We start from the raw sequence: 14,563 nt of genomic DNA, 5'->3' as shown, positions 1-14,563 counted from the left end.
ATCTATCTTCTGTTCCCAGAAACACTGTCTATGGCAGATATTGTATCATGGCAAATGTACATCTCACATTACTGCAACTTATTCCCAGTGAAAAAAATGCAGCTTCATAATTTATTTGCAATTTTTAAGCTTGTGGGCAATATACCAGTATATTCTTTTGGTCTGGACACAGACTCCTGAACAGATGATGAAGTAGTGAGACCAGACAAATAAAAGGACAAAAGAGGGTAAAACTTAGGCTTAAAATACACATACTAACATTTACTGTGGTTTACTCTCAGCTACTGATCAGCACGTTAACCTTATTTTCTCTGCATGATCGCTAAGTACTCTACTAAAATTAGGTCAGAAATTCAGATCAGCTGACTCAGCCCAGTAAGATCAAAGGCTAGTTGCTTTTTTTTCTCCCCCTCACAATCCAATGCAATACATGCTTTATCCCCCTCAATTTACAGTAGATCCATACATTTTCCCCACAATTAACCTATTAGAACCACACAGAATGAAACAGCAATCACACTAAAAGTGTATCAATGCTACTGAAGAAGCACAGCACAATGCATCCTTAGGAAGGCAAAAAAAAAATATAGCACCACTTTAAGGTCATTTTTCAGATCTTATTTCTAAACTGCTGAAACTAATTCATTTCAGTGAACTTTTAAGTCATGCAGTGTGGTTATCTGATTATTCAGGTATAACAGCTACTTCAAAATAGTATTTGTGTGAATACCAGCACTGTATTGGATAACAAAGTGCTCATTAATTTGTTAATATCCTACTTCTCAAAGAGCATCTGAATACTGAAATTGAATAGCTTATCCAAAATTAAGTAATCAGACTAATACAACTTTCAGTAGATACCAAAGACCAAAGACTTTCAGCTGCGTTATTTTCATTCTTGGAGGCAAAAGGGGTAATTTCTTTATTCTGTGTTTGCTGGACACCCTCCACCCCCGTTCAAGATCTACCTGCTGTTAGTTCCAGGGGATATCCCTGGTTGCTACAGAGATTGCTTTCAGTTGTTGATAATCTCTGGACTGTTAGCACAGTTATCGCTGTGCTTGTGCACTATTTGCTACCTAGGCCACACTATCAGGAACTAGGGAGAATATAAATATCCACCAAGATAAGTTTAAAACATAAGGAAAATATTACAGAACAAAGAAGTAATCAACAATCCTTCACCTTTTTTGACTGCTGTTTTTCCAATAAATAGGGCCTTGGATGATCCTGTTAAGGTTACTACAGGGAGCAGACTTGACTGCCATTAGCCTAAGTGACATTATGACACCATTGTTCCTTTACTCAAATCAGATGTAAAGGATCTGTTACTGGATCTGTTACTGCTTTTGATTTTACTGATCAAGGGTTGATCATGAATATCTCTTTCTCCTACCCAAGTTTACACAGGGAAAAGACAGAAAAGACAGAAAAAGGATAAAGATAACATGTTCTGAGATTTCCTAGGGTGATTTTCCTACTTGTTTTCTTAAAAGGGTAGTGCCATATGACTCAGTGATACTGAGGTAAGCCAAGAGGGAAGAGAATGGAGGGTACCACCACAAACATGGTCTTCCACAGAAGAGTGCTGCAGCCAAGAAATGCTGGTGCCTCCAAATCTCACTCACACGTGTACACACACATGCTCGTTCCTCAGAGAAACCCACGGTTATTGCTGGGAGTCCTCCTTGCTTTCTGACACAGTATCTGGGGAGTAGAGCTTTGTTCTCAGCAATTTCAATTCAACATGAGCAAGACATTTCAAGATTTGGCCTAAATCATCAATGCTTATCCAGACTTCTTCCTCAAATAACTTTGCCAAGATCAGTAAATAAAACCACATAAAACAAACACAAATTAGGAACTTCCAGCATTCAAATTAGGCATAGAGAAGCTTAGCTACAGGGATAAACAGAACCAGGTAGGTCCAAACTAAATACACATTGATGGTTTTACGTTATCACATGAATTTGCATCCACAAGGAATGGGGAACTTATTTTTCCAGCAATTATAAATTAATTTAAAAGTGGCATTTCAATAATATCAAAAATATTTGAAATTTTAATTTATTTTCTTCAGTGGAGAAAAGCCAACTACTTATAAGGAGAAGGTACTCTTCATCTCACTGCTTTAAAACAGCAGTTTATTGACAGCAGACAAAAGAACTTCTGTTTTGCAGGTGAGAAGTTCAAATCTTTCCTATGTTTGTGCAACTTCAGTTTAAATCCCCCCCTCCACCAGACCATTTTCCTCTTGGAAATTCTGATTTATGTAACTATGTAGTAGTCAAAAGATAGAGAAGGAAGTTAACATGAATGGTTTTTGTTTTAACTGCTAAAGGCACTCATATTTAACACAAATGTTTCAGTATTTGCACCCAGGAGCACAGAACAAAAATAGCCAGAATTTAAGAAAATGCATTAAACCTTCATAGATCAAAATAAAACAAACAAAAAATACCTACATTAATTTGCTGTAGAGAAAAATGCTTTCCCTCATTAAGTCATGCTTAGCAGAGATCCTGCTACAAGCAACCTATGCCTCTGACACTTTAACAGTTTGAATTCTTCCAAACATTACCCAGAAGGAAGTAACAAGACAACTAGTCCTGAAGACACCAAAAAAACATTGCATTAGCTCTCATTATTCACTTCAATTACATGTTAATCTTACGTCCTCTACAGAAACCAAACTAGTGAAAATACAGAAAATTCTACATCCTGGAATGTAAAGGACCCACAGTTTTGCTTTATGATGCCTCTCCTTCCTCCATCAAACTGTATGCGCTGTTCTCTTCCTTTAAACATTCCATCAGAATTGTCAGACTACTGAGGCATTGATAGAGTGTTCACAGCACAGCATGTCTGTTATACCTGCATGTACAATATCCAAGATATGGCATAAAATTTAATCACTTAAACTGAAATATGGAAGACTCATGCTGGGGGAAAAAAATTCAAAGGACCTCCTATCAGTTTGAGCCCAAGCCATTCATTTGCATATAAAAGTTTAGTATATATATGGATGGTTTATCTTTATTACACAATTTGTCTGTCTCCTCAAGAAACTCAATTTTTTTTATGTGTATGTGCATTTACAAATATACATATGACTTTATATACAGGTATCTCCATATAGAGATATATATTCATCACATTGACCCCTTTTTTCATGTCTAAAAGGCTGCAGATCCTGTTGCTATCCACTGGTGCAAGACACCAGGTCATGTGAGTGCTCTTCTCATTAGCTGTCAATTAAAATCAATTGAATTATTCAAGAAGAGTCATTATAGGGTTGTGCCCACCAGGTGCAATATCAATTTTCTTTTAAATGAATTGCAATATTTTTTAATTACTTCAGAGAGTGCAGAATGGAGAGGAAATCATACATAACATGACATTTTTTTTTCTAGATAGCAATTACAGAGCTTTGAAAATTCACCAAATTTGAAATATCAACCTAAAGGGAACCTATTTTCATCTGTGAGGCTGCCTTAACTTGCAATGGTACACCTTTGAACATAGTAGACATTGTCCATCTAACAATTGCTCCAAACTTTTTGTTACCAATCACACCTGCTGAAGATGCCACACGTGCTCAAACCTAATACATTTTGATGGGAATATTCTCTTCCATTGAGGAGAACTGTTCAGCACCATCTATACACAACATAACAGCTGCAATTAGCAGCCTGACACTGGCCAGTAGGCTGTACTGCTTTTATCAGGAAGTGGCTGGAAGTCAACTCATCTACACAGTTTTACTGTTGCTGAGATTATGAACCTTTCAATGTTTATTCACTCTGCTGGATCTCTAATCTTTTTATCAAAATACTTACCGTTTTATTGCTTCTTCTTGTTTTCGGCGTTTTTCACTCTTTTCTTTCAAGTAAGCCAGGTTTGTTTCATTCCTCATGCGATCATTCTCTCGAGCAATGTCTGATGCATTTTGTATAACCAAGCCATCGTAGGCCTTCATCCCCATATCTTCAATATACTGGAGAAAAGCGCCCAAAGTGACCTCTTCCTTATTAGAACTCATCATCTTGCAGGAGATAATGAACAAAGGAAAGTAATGTTTCCTGCAGGTTGAAAAACATATTATACCTTAATCAGCAGGAAAATAGCTTATGGTTTATTTTACAATGACATTGTATCAATTATAATTAACATCTCTGTAAGATGTATACTTTCTTCTATACTTTCTTATGTCTAAAGAGTAATTAACAAAGCAAATCTGAACACAGAAATATACTACTAGAAAGACAAGAAACAACAGCCTTGTCTTACAAGATGATGATTCATTCAATTACACATTGTAATTCCACAGATTACATGGATTACAAGGTTTTTTCTCACCTAAAAGCCTTCAGTTGCAACAACATTGGCTTCCCTAAATCTCAGTTGGAAGCAGGTTGAAAAACTTCCAAGGACAGTGGGTCCTTACAATTAAGATAAAACTGCACCAAAACAGATCATCAGTCAAAATTCCTATTCTGCTGGATATACCAAAAATGTGAGGTGGAAAATACTTTTCCATGCTCTATAATAAGACAAATATTAACTTTTTTATGCAGCTTCAAAATGTAGAAATAAAGATTATTGAATAGTTTCCTACATTTCTTAATAGCATAGAAATTAGTCTACAAGTCTCTGGTCATCTGCTGTCCAACACCTTACTAACCTGAACTCCAAGAATGGACATGAGAACACATCTCAGCTGGGACCATCACACTTGTAAAGTGACTGAATTCTCCAGGCTTCCACAGGTATTTCCTTCACAGGTGTGATATACACCAATCCACAGCACCCCCAAGTCAAGGAGCACAGAGCAGTCCCACTTGGATCCCTAGCTCATTCCTGCCACCATGGCAGGCAGCATAAACACTCTCAAAAGCTTTCCACGCAGCAGCAGATATCCTGGGAGTTGTAAGAGCCCCCAGAGTATAGGAATCAGTAAATACTACAAGTGACTAAAGGCAAGATAAAATTACTAGAAACATACTTTCCAACTGAATTCTATGCAAGTGGATTAAATACCTGTTATGCTAGTAAAGCAGAATGTTAAAAAGCAGGAATGTACCATCTTGTTGTGCTTTTTTGCTTTAAAGTACTGAGGCATTTGGATCTTGAACAGCACCATCCCTACATGCAGAGAAGGGGTGCGGGGGGGTGGGCAACATTTTACAGAAGCAGACTTGATGCAGTGACTGAGTGACACAACGGCAGGCTGGGGAGCTGAATGCAGCTCTCCAAGGCACATTTGCTCTTTGCTAGCAGAGCAGCCCTCCCTTCTGCGAAAAGGATGGCGTGATTTCTCGGAATGTGCCTGAGAATGATGCCAGCACTGCAAGTCGAAGTGATCTTATTCAATAGGCAATGAGTAACCTGTCTGCACACTGACTTTGGGGGCAGAGCCCCTGAGTATTGGGCATCAATTTTCCTTCCTTTCTTAGTATACTGCCATACTTGTAAAATTTATTATATCAATGGCTAGGCAAAATTCTGATCAGGATAGGCCCTGATTTAAAATTAAACTAAACTGATAGATTCTAGCAATCACTATGGGCCTTCAGGAGCAGTCCTGAATAAGAGAACAAAATGTTCTTATATCCACGATGAAAGCAATCTGCAGCGCATATGAATGGTAGGGAAGTATTTCCACTCTTTTCTCCTTATTTTTAATTATATAAAGTGGCTATAGCAACAAGCTAATTTTAGACAGTTTTAGACAGTGAATGTGAATGCAAGCAAATGACCTCTTCCTTTGTTCTCCGATTTTCTATATCCAAACTGCTTCCATTCAGTGCTAAGCTGAGTGTTAAAACCATGATTTTTAGGATGGGAAGGCCCTGCTGCTATCATCTCCTCTGCCTCCCAAGACAACTTCCTCTATCGTCTGGGGCCAAACACAAGCACAGGGCTGATGTTCAGGGTCACTGGATTGAACTTAATGCATTTCCATGCAAGGGTATAGGTATCTTCAACTAATCCCTGCAGGGAACAACCAGTGAAGAGGTCTTGGCACAGTCCAAATGTGAAAGTATGCAATTACACACAGCTTTCACACTTAAGGTGGCTAGAACTGCACTGAGTTGGAATACATATCAAGCCATCATATATGTTCACTGCACGTTGCCCAGTAGCTATAAAGGAGTGAACTGGTAAGCTAACATTACAAAAAGCTAAACAGATTCTATCAGCTCATGTTTCAATAGGCATCGTTACAGACCAGTCCTTAAACTTTATTTTGAAAATAAGTCCAGGCACTAGAATCTCTACCTGGGCAATAAGGCTGGCCTGATTAAAAACAATACTAGTGGCATAGGAGGCTCCAACTCCAGATACCATTTAGGAAGCATGGAGGCTCTGACCTTGATGGTTAAAATCCAGACCATTTCCTCAGTTGATGTTTATTTCTATTAAGTTTCCGTTTTTCACTTCTAGTAAAGTATAGCTTCTATACTGGTAATACATTGAATTACATTCAGATAAACATGTAAAACAAATCTCATTGTAGTGACTTTAATGGTAATTTTGCCATTGGTTTTTCTAGAGACTAGATTTTACTCCTGAAATATAGTATGAAATTTTATCCTGAGCATAATTTCAGGGCATTAGTAAAGTGTATCTGACCTGTGTTTACTAAGAGACTAAGAACTTCATCTTCATCTGCTTTGCTTCCTCTTTTCAACAAGACTGCCTAATTTTTTTTTTCCATGCTTCCCTTTTTTTGACATGTCTAGAATGAATGACATTAAGGATATACTGAATCACCTTTTGCTTAAGTTTATCCATATATAAGAGCATTAACACAAGGGTCATTTTAATTTGAAGTTGTCTAAAACAATCAAGTTCCTGGTCAGTGACAACAGTACATAGAATACTTGTTCAGCTGTATAATCACTGTTACAAAATTCATGCAGAGTGCCAAAAACCTGCATAGCATTTAATAAATAAATTATAATGTATTCTTTGCCCCATGGTGGCAAACAGGGAGTCCAATCCTGCAACACTGCTGAGCATAACTGTAGCTATTGAACTGCTCTTGTGACAGCACCGCATGCTTGTGACACCAAATTAATCTCAAGGTACTTCTGAAGGACCAGTCTGGGGATGCTGAGAGACTTCAAAAACGTGAATCAGCTCTTACCGCACAAGCATCTATACCAATCACAAGCATTTTCTGAAACAAAACCAGCATACATCCTGCATGCAGAGAATTTTACAGCCTCGTTGTATTTACTATCTGACGGGTGAGTATGTGGTGCTTAAACAGCATAAAATTGCAAACAGCTAGAATAAAAAATTAATTACTGTAAACATCTTAAAATTATTAGTATTCCTTGCATAGCACAATCATTTTTATTTTTATTTTTTAAACTGGTAGCAATGCCACTTCAGAGATGCTATGTTACCCCAGTAAGTTTGCTTTCTAACTGCAATATACTACAAGCAAAACATGTGGCCTTTCAAGTCACATGCATCGTTGGTTTGCCACCCTGCTCAGGAAATGCTGATTGCAGGCAGCAATCACCGATCAACTCCTGATCAAAGGTTCTGCTTGCTGCTCAGGCAGTGAGCAATTCCTAGCCATCTGTCAGGGCAGATACAAGTACAAACAAATGTTCTGAGTACATTTATATTTGATTAAAAATATGCAAATGCAAGTTGTTAAATATGTAATGTGAGCTGTAGGTGAGGCACCACCATTTTTGGTAACCTTAATACGAACACTGCAGCCAGATATAACTAGTAACAAGGCACACACAGGGCCACCTCTGCATTTGCAATCAAGTTGATTTTTGTCCATTTTGATTTCTGAAACCACTATACACTGGAAAATTATAACTGGGAGTTGCTCTGCTTAGGAAATTCTTATAATACCTTTTCTTTTCCCCTCTTCATTGTAAAGGAACAGGAGGAGACGCTGAGGAGGATGAAAAGCTGTGGATTTCAACTGCTGAAGTCAACATACTGAGAAGTCAACAGAAATTAACTGAAGAAAATTTGTTGCAAGCATTCAGTGAATACTGAACATTTTTTTTAATTCTCCTGAATTCAAGGACATGTGTAAGGAGTTCTCCAACACATTCACTTTGCCTCTTGAAGTCTACCCCAAGACTGTGTGAAACCTCACTGAGAAAGAGCAGTCATCCTCATTGTCACCCGACCCTTCAGCTACCCACAAATGGAGCTTCACACACCTCCACCTGTAGCTTATTCTTTGTTTCCTAAGTTATTAAGTAGGACTTTTACAGTCATAAGAACTCTAGGCATGTTGTGACAAATGCCAGATGACTTGATAATCCCACGCCAAATAATCCTACATTTATTACATAATTGTGCACTGGTTCGTTCAATGCCATTGCATTTATTAAAACTACACAGATAACTTGAATCCAAAACGTTTGATGTTTTAAGTTTCATAGCAAGTTTAGCCATTCTGGGAAAGATATTGGGACTTAACCATCCAGAAAAAATCTGACAATTTTTTTTTTTTTTCCCCTCCACTCAGGGGGGTAGAAGTCCTCAAGGTCTGTAAGCACCACCACTTCCTTTCTTCCAAATCAGACATTTGCAAAGCAACAGAGAGCAGCTCACATTGCTTTTCCTGTGTAATTAGCTGGAGTAAAGCAAGCAAGATTTTTGTGGGTTCCCCACAGAAGCAGTACATCTGGCTGTCTGGCAAGGGCAAAGAACTCTCTTACTGGCTTTGCCTTGAAATGTCTACATAAATAAATTCAAGATTTTTTTTAAATGATCCAGACGCCAGTTCTATGGGAGAATAAAGAGCAGTGCTTTAGAAGACTGTTACATACCTTACTTATTTAACTATGTGCTCAAACATATGGCTTCTTGGCCAAAACCAAAAGCACCTCCTTTTCACATGATCCGTGTGCAAAGATACTGAATTCATAATACAAGAAGCAATTGACCTAATATCACAATAACACGGCAGTGCTAGGTGGTAGCATTCAGATATGTGGTTTTTCCTCTTATTCACATGAAGATCTCCAAAATATCAGTTGCTTTTCAGCATGCATGACAGCCATAAGCTGCAGCTGTGCTGCATTGAAAATTGACAATGCTGACATTAAACTGAAGCAGCTTTTTGAAATAATGACAAAGGCACTGATTGCCTTCTTCCTAAATCAGAAGGACTTTTTGTGTTGTTATTTAAACATAAGAGAACAGAGCATGGTACCACAAGAGTGAGGTTGCCTAAGTCCTGAGCCCAATCCTTTATTTATAAGCAGTCTACACATCTCCCTCCAGTCCTGCCCATCTCCCTTCCAGTTACTGCCACCTCTCTTTGAGAACACAAATCCATTTTCACATTACCTGTCAATTTCCTCCACTAAATTTAATATTTTCAGGAGGATTATCCACAAATCAAGGATGCTACTCTGCCATTCGGCCCTCAAGTTTGTGCTGTTGCATTCCAGTTGCTTGCAAAGCATTTAAAGCAAAGTAGTCAAGCCATATCCAATTTTCACAAGCTGCTGACCACAGCAATACTAATCAGGACCTAATGGCATTGGGTATACAAAGAATATTTTCTCTGCAATGAAGAAAAAGTCAGTGATGGAAAAGCATACTTGAGACTGCTTGCCAGAACTCTTTAACAGTCTCTTATAACAACTGTACCTTATTCCAGCTGAGCTTTGTAATATCTAAAGAGTTGAATGCCATGAGACAAATTTCTATGGCATGCTTCTTAAGAGTTGCATTCCCTGCTTGTTTTCAATAATAATCTGGCATTATTACTTTCACTCAGTGATGCATTAAACTCTCACATAAAAGAGAAAGACTGAAATAGGACGCAAGTTTCCTACTAGATAACATTTGACAAGTTTTTAATGTGTACATGTAAAGAAAAAATGCCGCATTCTTTTGGAAGGACAAAATATGCTCCTGTATTTTGACCAGAATTACAGATCATACACCTCAACCTCATTATACTGCACAGCATGAGTTCTAGCACCTGGGTGAAATCACTGAAGCTAAGTAGTGCTAAGCCCTTCACTTAAAGAGGTTAAAAGTGGCACCTTCAGTAGAATGAAAATGCTATTGAATGGATTTAAAGAAGTAGTCCATTTCTACACCCTTCACAGTGGAAAGTTATTCTCCCTACAATTTTAAGAACCAAAAAAAAATAATTAAAAAAATACCCTGAACCTTGAATTTTGGATCCTTCACTAGTGCTTTCTGAAAAAGGTCACTGCTAACAATGACTCTTCTGGATCTAGAATGTAAAGAGCTGTTGTTTACTTTGGAATAAGGCAACAATCCTATCACTTTTATCCCTTGAGGAAAATAAAGCTTCCTTCTAACAACATGAACACTGGACAATTACAAAACTGGATTCAGCATAGCCAGCACTTAAGCGCAATTATGATATTTTATCATCCCAGTATTATGAGGAAGACTTATGATCAAGAAGAAAAAGCCATGCACAGGGACATATTCGCAAATATTCTGTAAACAAACTGGAGAACATTTGATCTCAAAAGACTCAGCTTTTTACTGATGCATATATATTTTTTCCTTCTCTTTAGGAAAATGAAATAAGATCTCACTACCATCAGCACCATGCTAAAATGCTGTAAAATATTAATGGTGCATTGAGTTTGATAAGTAACTAACAGATGTTAGGAATTATTTCAGTTAATTCATCAGAAAACAGCAGATAATGTTTATTATTTAACAGCACCTCTTACCAACAAAAAAAAATCCACCTGCAAAATGTCTCTAAGTACAATCAACATGTGAAGAACAAAAAAAAAAACCAGTCAAATAGACTTCAGCTTTTACTTTAGCAATGGTGTGATTAATATTTCCCTAAAATGACATGCAAGTTCATCATTATGCATTGCAGGTATTCATTTCATTCTGTTAAGTACAATTATTTTTTCATTTTTATTAGCATGCTCATTCTTAAACAAGAACTTAAAAAAAACATATACGTACCAAAATTTAAGTCCACGAGGACTGCTAAGTGCAATAATCAAAGGTGACTTCTGCCCATAAAAGCCCTTTCCTGTGGTTATCTCAGTGCAGTTGGAAGGGATTTTTCAGCACCATAGGATACAGATTTGCAGTTAGGCTGAGTTTTTTCTTCACTTAAAGTGCATTAAATCTTGTTGGCAAAATTGCCTAGATTGTTGAATTCAGCATCACTGTAAGTCAGCATTACATTACAGATCTTCTTAACATACGATTAAAACAGCATGGAAAGTTTGGCTTTAAAAAAAAGCAAGAGAAGGACAGGTGCTTTCTTCTTTAAATCCACATTCAGAGAAGAGAGGGTACAGATAATAGGAGGGTAGAAACAACACCCTGCTTTGTGGTCCAGCAGAGAAGAAACTGGATGATTTTTACCCACTTTACAACATAGAAGATTACAGCACCATCATATGCACTAACACAGAGACTGCGAAGGTGCCTCATTTGAATTTGTTCTGTGGAGACAAAAAGAAAGGAACATAAGGAGTGGAAAGCATACTATCCAAATGGCTTCTTGCGGCAGGAAAGACGCTCTCTCTCTCTCATTGCCACTTAGATACAGAAGGTCTGAAGCAGTCTAGCTTGTGGCACCGTCTCTCTCTCTCTCACCCTCCCCGTGACTACAGGCAGGCTTGCTCTCTCCAGCTGCCTCAGTCTGTTGATGCTGCTGTTGATTAATCAGTGATTCTCAAACAAAGAGCAAGCCTACCTTCGGGTGCGAGCAGGACTGCGGGGCTCCGCGGCGGCTGCAATCCGGCTGCCGAGCCGCCCCGCGCAGCCGGCATGCTAGCACCTCGGACAGCTCCGCCGCGCCGGGCCCATCGCGGGGCCGGGGCCGGGCTCTCGGCGCTCCTCTGGGCAGCGGCCTAATCTCCGCCGCACTGGATGCTGATTAGCAAGTAATCCGGTGGGAAAAAGATCTGCGTGAACAGCACTGTAGCGTTTAGTCTATACGGAGGAAAGCATATGAAGCGACACCCTTCCCCCCTCCTTCTCCCTTCCCAAAAAAAAGAAATTCTTCTTCCATGAAGAATGTGTAGGTTAACCTTTAGCCCATGAAGGAAATGAGCGGCCACTTAAAAGGACCATCTAAGCCTCAGTTTGATACCTTATATTGATGTATCTTTTGCACTCACCCTCACTGAAAAGCAGTGCAAGGCGCACAATTACTGCTGACGCAGATTAGGCTGCTGCTTGGGGAAGGGGGGGAGGAGCTTCTTAACCTCACCAAAACAACCTCCCACCACCTGCTCCCATTGCACGAGAACAAAACTACACGCCTCGGACAGAACAAGCGTGACATTTATGCTATTTTACTTATACTGATAAAAGACACACACCCTGGAATAAAGCATTCTGTTTGAAATGCATCCAGGATGAAACTACACAGCTTTATGCTCATTGAGCATTTGTAAGCATAACGCTTTGGAGGAAAACATTTCCTTTTTTTCTGGACTGAAAATCTGTGTTATAGCTCCTCCTCTCAGAATATGTGCAGTTTGGTTTCCTCTCCCCTAAACCTGCAGCATGCACACAAAGCAAAAGCATTCACTCCCCACAAGAGTGAAGAACGAGAAAGGGAGCTGTCCAGATGTTCCTTGTTTCATTTTGTTCTGCCTTTTTCTCAAGTTACAGGAGTATTTTTCTTGCATAAGTCTTGATTCAAATGTATTTATTTCCCAAGTGAACAACTCCAGTTCCAATATTAGAAACTAAGCTCACAGAATAAAGTCCTTCCAACATCATGCACATTCACATGAAAAGGAGTGCTAAAATAATACTTAAGGCCTCACCTATAGCAAGAACACTTCCTGCAGATTTAATGATTTACTTATTCCAGCCCCAACCTGTAATATCAATATTTTATCCCATCCAGGAGTAAATTTAGCCACATAAATATAGTGCAAAACTTGGTCAACGCTAATATTGAACCATAGCCAGAGGAAAGCTCGCTACAAGATCCATCTTTCTGCAAATTACTCCTACCACTTCCAGCACCCCTCTTACAGCCCTGTGAAACAGGGTGGGAACTGTATGGCCATGTAACACGTCCGAGAGAACATTACAAAAGGATGCTTTAAGTGTTAAAAAGACAAAAGAATAGGGTCTGAAGTTACAGAATGCTGTTATTTGGTCACAAGAAAAATGATCTGGAAAGGAAGTATCTGCAATGTAGAAGAACTGAAGGCAGTCCTGAGAGAAGGGAAATCTTTACTAGCCCAGGGGCTAGCCTACAGCTCTGCTTCTGATTTTTTCCTCCTTGAAGGATACTTCGAGAAGAAGATCTGTGGCTGTGCTGTAATTGGGGAATTTCTTCATTTTTGTCAATTGCAGATCCCTGTCACACAGGGGCCTTTTATTGCCAATGTTTCTTCAAACTTCAGACTTCTATCTCTAGCCCAAATCACGCACTAAAAAGAAACTGTCTAATGCAAATTCTTTCCACATTAATTTCACATGGATCTCTAAAATCATTACAATTTCATAAGTAATTCGAAGAACTACAAATTTTAACCCATAAGCAAGGAGCACACAGATAATGGGCATCTCCATGAATAACTTCATGGGTTGCTCTAACTCAGCCATGATGGGAACAGAAATTGAAAGGGTTTCTGCCACTGACTTGGAAATACAGCTAGCAGCTTCTTTTCCGAAGTACCTTTGCTCTTGACTATGTCTTCACTGCATGATTAATCCCAGTAATCAAACTAACCCAGAAATAATCTTCCAGACACATTTTGGCAGTTCATGTGTCTTATTCTTGCACCAGTGTTCACAGAGACCACTACTCCATCAGCTCTGGAAAAAAAGTGTCCAATTTCTGTACAGTAACACTGTGGGAACTGCACTGGAGGAATATAACAACCAGCCCAGAAAAAAGAAAAAAAAAAGCATCTGGAGAATCAATCACAGGATTTTCTGCATGGATTGCTTCATTACATAAGAGATAGATGAAAGGATTTTGTGTATGTACACAGACACGTATATAAGTGAGGGGGAGATGTCACTTGACCTTTGGTTGCATTTGCACGCTGAGAAAAGGGGAAGAAAAGGCTGTTCAGAATTAAAACAGTTGCAGGACACAACGAGGCCAGGCAGATGGCTGCGGCAAGTAGTTTGGAAGCACAACTATGCAACAGGAAGGAGGCAGATCTCTGTGGGAGACTTCTTGGCCATGAGGATGACAAGCCTTTTCAGCCTCAGAGCACAGAAGGCCTGAAGACCACAGGCAGAGACAAAAGGCTTTAAATAGCAGTAGTTAATTAGAGTAAAACATGTAAAATGAGAGACTTTATTATCTATATCACCTTCATCTTTAAAATCATAGTAAGTCTAAGGTAACTCTGACTGAATGCAAGCATGGCATCACATGAGGAATTGGAGCTTTTACTCAGGGAGCATAAAGGTGAAGTAACATCTGTACTTTTAGCAAGCTGCATAACTACCACACTGCCACCACCACCACAACTACCTGCAGAACTACATTCATAAATGAGCATAGTGCTCATCACAACTTTGACTTTAGATGATTGAGATCTGGTTTGTACACACT

The 14,563-nt window shown here is 38.9% G+C and overlaps 1 protein-coding gene across 1 annotated transcript in view; it reads right to left on the bottom strand.

The window, feature by feature from the left end:
- NYAP2 (neuronal tyrosine-phosphorylated phosphoinositide-3-kinase adaptor 2) overlaps positions 1-11,053 on the bottom strand; it is a 117,661-nt gene extending 106,608 nt beyond the window's left edge. The window contains exons 1-2 of the mRNA XM_065748218.1: positions 10,975-11,053; positions 3,840-4,082 (exon numbers count right to left, since the gene is read on the bottom strand). Of these exons, the coding sequence (XP_065604290.1) occupies positions 3,840-4,045 (206 nt within the window). The 5' untranslated portion in view covers positions 4,046-4,082; positions 10,975-11,053. The remainder of the gene's footprint in view (positions 1-3,839; positions 4,083-10,974) is intronic.
- Positions 11,054-14,563: the final 3,510 nt, after the last annotated feature.

Source organism: Cyrtonyx montezumae, unplaced genomic scaffold, assembly GCF_038088225.1.
Source record: "Cyrtonyx montezumae isolate F1298 unplaced genomic scaffold, pur_monq_1.0 scaffold_5, whole genome shotgun sequence".
Classification (NCBI taxonomy): domain Eukaryota; kingdom Metazoa; phylum Chordata; class Aves; order Galliformes; family Odontophoridae; genus Cyrtonyx; species Cyrtonyx montezumae.
Note: the sequence above shows the minus strand (reverse complement) of the source record. Positions and strands in the feature narration are given on the sequence as shown.